The sequence below is a fragment of the Hydractinia symbiolongicarpus genome, chromosome 5, assembly GCF_029227915.1.
Source record: "Hydractinia symbiolongicarpus strain clone_291-10 chromosome 5, HSymV2.1, whole genome shotgun sequence".
NCBI lineage: Eukaryota > Metazoa > Cnidaria > Hydrozoa > Anthoathecata > Hydractiniidae > Hydractinia > Hydractinia symbiolongicarpus.
In genome coordinates this window covers 4279806-4289355 of record NC_079879.1, presented here as the reverse complement: position 1 = coordinate 4289355, position 9550 = coordinate 4279806, and the positions used below count along the sequence as shown (strand labels likewise).

Below are 9550 nucleotides of genomic sequence, written 5' to 3'. Positions count from 1 at the left end.
GAAGACAATGGCATGACATATACTGATAGAACTGATTTTTGTTGTGTTAGATGTTATATCTGAACCTTTTTGACATTTTATGTTAATTTTGCGAGGAAGGACCATATATATATACACAGAAGAAGAATTCAATTTTACACCTTGCAAGCTTTGTTTTTCTATATTTCGTATAAATTCTTACTGGGGAGGACTCCGTGCAATATATCGAAATGACTGATCCTTCTCGATTTAAATTTGATGTGTTCTAAATCGTATATATATAGTTTTGGAAATTTTGTGTAAGATTTAATGGGTAAGGGCTAGATGCAATGTGTCAAAAAAACTTTTTTTGTTGAATCAGAAGCACTCCCTACAACCATTCTTTTTTTTACAGTTGTGAAGCTTTTGTGAGGAAAGAGTGTATGCAATATTATCGAAATAACTGATTTTTGTTGCAAACTGTTTTTCTTTGGCATTTTGGATTAAAATATTGTTTTAGAGGGCATATGCAGTAGATATATGTACTGAAATAGTGAAATTTTGCAAACTTTGATTTTGTCGTTACCTCTCATTTTTTACATTTTGATTAAACTTTTGTGGGAGACCGTCGGTATGCGAAGGACCAAAATAAGAGATTTTAGTATTATTTAGAATTTGTATTTTGTGTTGCAAAATTGGTGCAAAAATTGACATAAAATGAACTTATATACAGATTGATTGCTGTTGTTTGACTCATTATGACTTATATATATATTTTATGAAAATTTGTGACAGAATACTATGTGAGATTTGAAATTTTGTTTACTTTATTGATGGTAAAACAGCATGCAAATTGCTAAAAGGACTTTATTAATTTTAGGTTTAAACACCGTTATTTTGTTGGCATTTTGTCTAAAGTTTGGTGAGGAGGGACTGTATGCAATATATCAAATAATGTTTTATTGCATTATAATTTGTCCTTGCAAATCCCTTTTTTTACACCTTAGATAAAAAATTCTGTCAGAGGCACAATTTATTGTTTATTTTTCACATTGTGTGTCAACCTTTGGCAGGGTTTGCAATAAACTAACTGATTTTAACATATACAATGAGAGATTTGTGTTTGACATTGATCAGCTTTTTTGTATATATGTGGCGTTTTAAGTGATTTAAATTTTATGGGTGAGATGTATGTTGAAATGCTTTTGGAAACTTCTTTCCGAATAATTTTCGCATTTGTCAGATGGTCAGAGCAAGTAATTTTAGTAGATTTAGATTTTAAATGTCACATAAATACTGCAGTTGTTGAAAACCTTTAATTTTTTTGGTCATTTATATAATAATGCAGATGTAAGATGTGCACTGCTGTATTGTTTGTTTTTTGATGGACATATATCTGCTACATAAATTAAATGGAATACAGTGGATTCTTCCACGGGAAACAGCTAGTTTAATATTATTATATGTTGGTTATTTGTATTAATATTATTTTGTGTTGATATCAGCATATGATTTAGTTTTTACTTGTTTTTGGGATGAAGGTGGTGGTGGAAATGGTGAAAGGGGTGCTTTTGGGGGTAAAGGTGTGGAAAGAGCGAAAACCTGATTATAATCACTCCATACTACTACTCTTACCGTGGTTACAAGATGTTTGGCGGAACGTCGCCAGATTCGTCCAAACATTTTCAGTCACATCTGCGCATAGTCGAACCTTTATAATAAATTAAAGAATGTTCGGACAAGATGTACAAATCAACCACGGTACTCTCTGGACTTTGTGGTAGCTTTTACCTCTGAAATGATTGACCTCTGAATGACACACACACACTGAGTATTTATCAGATGGGCGCTCCAAAGCATTTTTTTATTTTTTCCTATTTAGGCGCACTTTCAAATTTTGAAGACAAAAAGCAACATGGCGCACGACCAAAACATATCTGACACCAGGGCAGAACTTGCTGACTTATTAAAAAAGAAAGAAGAACTGGCAGTAAGTTTCAATCCTTTCTTAACCTTTTTTCCTTATATACAAATACGTTACAAAGCCATAATTAGATATACGCAAACCACGGAGGTAGACTGAGACAGGTTTGGCAGAAAATAAGGACGTAGTACTGGCTAGCTAAACGTAATGTTGAAACTGTCGACTCTGAATGACGTTTTGTTTAGCCCGTAAAACCTTAGGACCAAAAGTGATCCTTTGGACAATTTTGGAAAGTTTAATATTTCATCTAAATCATCTTTAATGGCCTCGGAATCCAAAGTAATGTTTTTTAATCAGTTAATAAACAAATTTTATACATTCAGGCTCTAGCTAAAGGCCGTTTTTCACATATTTCTCACATTGGACACGAGGGTGCCCATAAGCCCCATACGCCGTAAAAAGTGTGGGCGTTTTCGGGCGAGTTTAAAAAAAAGTCAAGTATATATTTGCCTGAAAACCCCTTAATTGACCCGAACAATGCTCAAAAAAGAAAAGAAAAACAGACACTAATGATTCAAAAAACTATAAAAATAAAACTTACCATGTGGTAGCGAAGTTCTTAAAAGAACTGTTTTTAATAGTTCAAAATAAGATTTACTTGATAAATAACTTATAACTATCGTCCGCATGGTATGTTACAAGGAATTGCATTTGGGGAATGATCCGGGCGTGTTCGGGAATGTTCCGGGCGTGTTCGGGAAAGTGCGGGCGGTTCCGAGCGACAACCGCCAATTAAATTAGAAAGGTCGCCCGAACTCGTCCTTATATATATATGCAGGCATTTGCAGCTTATCAGCACCCTCTTCATTTGACCCCAAAACAACCCTTTGGACAATTTCGGACATTAATAAAATTTAAGTATTTCTCATTGCAGATATTTAACCTAACCTGTGGACCATAAAGAGATGTTGTGGAAGACATTCATCTAAATGATAATTTTTAAGCCATTTTTAGAAATTTTGGCCTTAATTTACCAATTTCAGACAGGTGTCCAAAAATTTTGTTGTTCTAATAACATGGACAATTTATCTGCGATTATTCTTTTTACAGAATATAAAAATCTTATTTTGTTTTTGAGATATATATATATATATATCCTGTTTTAAATAAGAGGGTAAATCGAATTTTTTTTTCATAACATTTTTGTCCGCTACGAAACAGCTGTGAGCTAACTATAAACATCTTTGATTTCAACAATTTTATCTTGAGAAAGCCCACAAAGGTCTTAACTAAATATGAAAAAGAAGTATTAAGTTACTTAGCTACAGAACACGATGCAAAATGCAAAACTGTATGGCCAAAAAATACCTATATACTCTTTGCAGAAAATTATAAAACAGAAGAAACAAGATTAAAAAAGATAACAATATCTATAAAACAATTTCTTGAAATCAAATGTGCTCTTATAGCAAAAAAATAATATTAAAATCCCTGCAAAATAAAGTAGTTTACTGTTTTTTCCCTTACCTTGTTCTCTGCCAACCTTCAGTTAGCTTCAAAATGGCTGAGACACTATTGTCTTGCTTATTCCAATATTTGCAAAAAATTCCGGTTTCAAACGAAGATTCCTGGGTCAAGCAATTCAAGTCCAAGGTAAACACTATCCGCCGTAATTTTTTGGGAAAACCATAAATACCAAAACATTATACGCCATCGCTGTGACTTGCCTTAAAAGTTTAGATATTTATTTAATTAAACAGAAAAAGGATCAAACTACATCAAATTGCTGTGCACCACTTTAGCTACTTTTTCTCCTCTTTTTTAGCGCCTAAAGAAGACTTTAACTTAAAGTTTAAGTAGTTTATAGTTCGCAAGACGAACGGTGCATGGTACCAGCCAATAGAACCATGTTTTCAGGCCCCCTATGCCAAGTCCGTAGCTAGTAACCCGGCGATGCACAAGGCTGGAAAGATTAAACTTTCGCCAAAAGTAATGTAGTTTTGTGTGTTTTGTTCGACGAAATAACTCGAAACTCATAACACGAGGATATATATTTAAAAAGGATTTTGGATTGAAGCGAAAAAGTAAATTGTTTTAGTACTTTTTATTTCAGTAAAATTAAAACAATATATATATATATATATATATATATATGCAAGAAAAGTATCATTAATGATAAAACTACAAAATTTCCAAAAAAATTGTGGAGACTATTTTAATTTTGTCCGCGGTGTGACCGTAGCGAAACAGCCATGAGTTAATGACCCCCCCCAATCGGTTGAGTATTTTTCTCGCTCAAAATTCCAAAAAGGGCAAGCCAATGGCTAAAAGTGCAATGTAATTTTTGTTTACATAAAATCATATACTAAATATGCGCCGATTCACCTATAAAAAAAAATCACAGTGCGCAATGTCTAGGCTTGAAACATCCATTTTGAGTGTGCTAAACATGTGGCTTCAGTTAGTTTAGTAGAAAGCATGTATAGGTAACTATAAGAAAAAAGTGTGCATGTATTATCAATATCTGATCAAAGTATATTCAAATCTTTATGGAAAAAGTTCTAAATATGCTGTTACAGTATAATTAATATGCTACCTTTAATTTGAAGGTTAATCATCCAATACATATAACTTAAATAAGACAATCACAGCATAACTATGCTGTGTTATATTTTAAATGCTAATATATACATTTATTCCCTGTCCGCATTGTCTTTTGTTTTTAAATAGAAGTAACTTAAAAGTTAGCTTTGCTGATAAAACCAGGTTTGTATACTCAGCAAAGGGTTTATAAGGTAGCATGCTTCCAGTAAAAATATAGCTTTGCCTGTAAACAACCATATGTATACAATCAAAATAAGCTTGCCATATTACCTGTACACACGGTTTTAGTTGAATAAAAAGCAAATACATACATTGGTTTCCTGCTATATTTCACGTACACACACAGTTTTAGTTGAATAAAAATAGGGTGGATATTACAGCTTATGTAAGCATGGAAGTTTTCACATAAAAACCGGTGTTCCCTTCATCAATTTTTTTATTGGCTTTAAATAATTGTAGTTGGTCACAAATCTTTCCTTCTCAGCACTAAAAGAGAATGCGAATTTCAACTTAAGTGTGTGAATTTTGCTTTCAACAGTTTAAATAAAGTGATTTGCTTGTTATAAGTAGGATGTAATTGATGCATAACTAGGAGGTGTATATACTTTATTTATACTGGTATAACAGCATATTTAAAAGTTTTCTCTGACTACTTTAGCATAGCTATAACTAAGTTATTCGTGTGATTTAAAGATCATGTACTGCCTGAGCACCATAAAAGATAGGTTATTGCTTCCAAAACCTTGAAGGAAGAATGTTTACCTTTGTAGTGAAATCTTATTTCTAAAAGGCATTCAAACTGTGATCATCCTGATTATATATGTTATGTGTTTGTTTATACAGAGGGATTAAATTCAAGATTAGGATATTAGGATATTTGAATCATCACTAAAAAGAATATTCTAACACCACTTTCACTTCCCATGCTTAAATCAACCATGCTTTCTCCTCAAAGTTCATTTTAATGGAAGGAAGTATAAAGTTACTTAACTACAGAACACAGTGTAAATTGCTAAATTGTTAACAAATGGCTGCAATAGTAAATTGATATGAAAAATTACATTCTTTGCACCGTTCACACATCTATTTTCAAGCAATCAATAATGTAGAACTTTTGTTTTAACATATACAAAGTTTAACAGTAACCATAGTCACAGATTAAATAACTTTTGTATTACAATGGAGCTGATCTTAATGGGAAATTATGAAACAGCAGCAAAGAGAAACAAGAATAAAAATGGGACTAAAATATAGCCATGCTAAAAGTTTGACAGCCTAACCCTTAAAATCAAGAAAGCTCTATCAGCAGAAATACCCCTAACCCCTAAATATCCCTAACAACAGTGCAAAATAAAGTATTTTCTGTTTAGTCCATTACCTCTTTGTTTGTTTCGTTTCTCCCCAACCCACCAACATTCCCCATTTTTTTTTTCTGAAATATATACTTATACCAATTGAAATCCAGCTCCTGCCACACATGTTTTATAGGCATTACTCAGGGTCAAAGGCGCAAATAAGACAAAAAATAGATCGTGTCCCATAAGCCACTAGTAATTTTACTAGTGATTTTGGGTTGTTGGCCTGAAAACACATGCATATACTTTACCAATTTGAAAATATCCGTTTTGGTTGCAGTACATTGCCAATGTTGTATATTGGAACCATATAAAATCTTATTAAGACAGAAAAACAAAATTTATGTTGATATTACTTGGTCTGTCTACAAGAACTGCGTGATTCAAACATGCCCAGAATTGTATGCGTGAAGCATATAACTTTGATAAAAAGCATAATGATATACATCGGCAAACAAAAGCTGTATTTAGTGAAGTCACGCAACTCTGTGGAATCAATGGAAAAAAGTGCTGCCTTGATATTAGATGAATTTATATATGTATGTGGACATTTGTGGACATGATGCTCTTGTAAAATACCACGATGGAGTTATTGTTAGGGTATTAAATTATGACTTTCAGCTAACTATACATCACCATGAGTCTTTGTTTCTCAAACATATATACCTTTGTTCACTAGGGGCAGGGTTTGTGTAAAACATGAAAGCGTTTAGGATTGTAACTCCTTCTTCTATTTTAGCTTAGTTTGGCAAATCTGGAAAGGCAAGTATATGCATTTGAAGGAAGTTATTTAGAAGATACTCAATTATATGGCAATATTATAAGAGGATGGGATAGATTGCTGTCACAAAAGTATGTTTAACGATAAATTTTGCCATATAATTTTGCTTTTGTTACCCACATTTTCAAGTATATATATATATATATATTAATTCAAACTGTGTTTGTTTTTTTTATATATATTTTTTAAATATAATTTCAAGAAGTCCTTCTCCTAATATTTGCCTCCATCTTTTTCCTTTTTTTAGACAGTTTTGTAAATATACGATTAAAGATTCCGACAATTTAAACTTTCTTTTCACCTCTGTAACTCTATTTAACTCTTTTTGACATTAATTACTAGCTGTAAACTGGTGAAGTGTTGTTGCAGTATTATATATACTGTTACTAATAAATAGAACATTAACAGTGTTGAAATTTACTAAACATTCAACCGTGTTAAACACGGTTGAATATTTAGTAAATTTTTACTCCTTTTTCCCCAGCTACATGTGTGTTATTTTTTTTATAGAACTGGCGGACCTAACCAGAAAATTGAGAAAAGAAATCGCAAATTTAAGGAATCTGAACGATTGTTTTCAAAATCATCTATAACTTCAGCAGCTGTAAGTTGTGACTACGTCTATCAAACGCATTCAACATTTACCGGAATTCATAACATTTCGCTGTGTAAAAAAACCTGGAAAAGTATCTTTAAGTTTTCTGTTACTTAGGCAATTATAAAGCTTCCGTATATTTAGCTGTTTTTTATTGAACGAAAGCACATTCAGGTTGCTCCAATCCAAATAACCATGGGGATGATATACTAGATGAAAAAATAATCAGGAATGATTATATTGGTTCTAAAAAGGTTTTCGTGACTTCACCATTTCATAATACGAATTATGAGTGTAACTGTGATATTCTAGTAATAAACTAGGAAAATTTGGTAGCTACAAAATTTGTTGATAGTAAATTAGCTAGTTGGATTTGGTAGCAGATTTTAATCCGAAGGAGAGGAAGTTGAATTGTTTTCTTTCATGGCTATCTTTAAATAATCACCGTATTTTTAGGCTGTGGCGGGTATGGGAATAGCGCAGCAAGAAGACAAAAGTAAGTATATACCAAGTGTTGATATTACGGTAATAGAAGATAGAACAAGATATTTGCCTATAGGATGTTTTGTCTTCTTGTTTTAGAAGATAATTTTCAACTGGACAATGCACTGCATCACACACATTCAGAACATTCAGGTAAAATCATGAAAGGTAAGGAATTTAATTTTGGATTAACCTGCGAGAAAAAAATGTTAAACGGTTCCCCTTGCGTTTTAAAAGTCAATATTGGAAATACAAGAAATCAGTTTAAAAGGTTCTCATCCTAATGTTAATAAATATTTTTTAGTAGAAATTAATTGACCAACAATGAGTTTTTATTTTAAATATATATTTCGAATATCATTATCCAGATCTAAAAACGATCAATAAGAAAAGTGAAAACAGTTATACTAGTAGTATATAAATTTTTTCGCTAAAAACACTTACTACAAATATGTGGTAAATGAAGAAAAATAATCTCGTAAAACGACTTAGCATGTCCGAAACATAGTATTATAATAAAAACTCATTGTTGGTCAGTTTTTTTTTACATATTTTATAAATGATTGCATTTGTATGAAAATTAAATTATGTTTTATAGGCCATCATCACAGAAAGAAGAAGGGTAGTAAACACAGGTAACATCGTTTCAAATTCTTTGCAATTTCTACTGCAGAAATTTTCGCGCGGATTTAAATTTGCGAGGTTAAAAAAGTCGTATTTCAAGAGGATTCAATTTCGCGAATTTTGAATTGGTATTTTTAATAATTTCGCGAATTTTTTTTATTTTTTTTAATAAGATCAAAGTATTTCTGTGTTTCCTTATATGTAAAAATTTCAATGTTAGACAGTTGTATTCTTTTTTTTATATGTTTTTATGATATTGGTTTAATTTTTTTTCAATGAATTTATAAACGTTTCCTAATAAAGATGCTTCCCTTCTCAATGTCTCAAAATTTTAAGGAATCACTGTAAAATTTTTGATGTCATAACTATCGCGTGTTGTTTGTTTTTCTAGAATCGAACTGAAGTTGAAAAAAGGTTTAAGTAAAAATCGAGACATCGACGTAGATGTAAGTTTGTTTATATTTGAAATTTCGGCAGACTATTCAAACAGAAAGGATATATATTGAAGATGAATTTTGTAGTGTAAAAATTACTCAATTTTGTCACTTTAACGACAGACAGTTATGCAAGCAGAAAGTTTCGTGAGTATAAGATTTTGACTATTCTCGTTAAAGCTGACTCCCGTTTTTTCCATCATAATTTTTCGTTTGTTGTTGTTTTCGTCAAACGTAAAATGCTATAACTTTCCTAAATGAATCTCCTTGCCTTCCCTTTTACCCTAAACGTCATAATTGACTTTTTTAAATCTCAAAAAACCTAAAATGCTCTTGGAGTATTTTATCTGCCAATAATTATTGTTTTTCCTTCTTGGAAAATTAGATACTTGTGTAACCTGATAATCTCAATTTTTCTGCAGGGTGACGATGCTTACTCGAACTAATGAGATGGATTGAAATATTTTTCTATGTAATGTATGACATGTAAATAAATATTATGATTAATATACCGTCTTTAGAACTAAACACATTACCATATTGTCACTAGCATACGATGCGTTGTTGGAAGCTGTGATAAAAATGGTGAAATGAACGACAGAGCAAACAATAGTAACTTCTACGGATAGATTGATCCCCAACCATGTGTCTTCGCTTTTCAAAACATATTCTTTACTTCCCAAGCACTACCTGAATGAAATAGATTATTATGGTCTGAATTATAAATTGTGTCGCAAAATGCAAGTTACCTTTGTAAATCGCAATAAATAATGTCCAAAAATGTAATAATAT

General features: G+C 31.6%; 1 protein-coding gene across 1 annotated transcript; it reads left to right on the top strand.

The window, feature by feature from the left end:
- The first annotated feature begins 377 nt into the window (after nucleotides 1–377).
- On the top strand, nucleotides 378–9286 carry LOC130644257 (chromatin modification-related protein MEAF6-like). Its single transcript, XM_057449792.1, has 8 exons — nucleotides 378–1948; nucleotides 6581–6693; nucleotides 7133–7226; nucleotides 7674–7713; nucleotides 7800–7868; nucleotides 8299–8335; nucleotides 8716–8770; nucleotides 9181–9286. The coding sequence occupies exons 1-8, from the start codon at nucleotides 1874–1876 to the stop codon at nucleotides 9202–9204; spliced, it is 507 nt and encodes a 168-aa protein (XP_057305775.1). The 5' UTR covers nucleotides 378–1873; the 3' UTR covers nucleotides 9205–9286.
- Nucleotides 9287–9550: the final 264 nt, after the last annotated feature.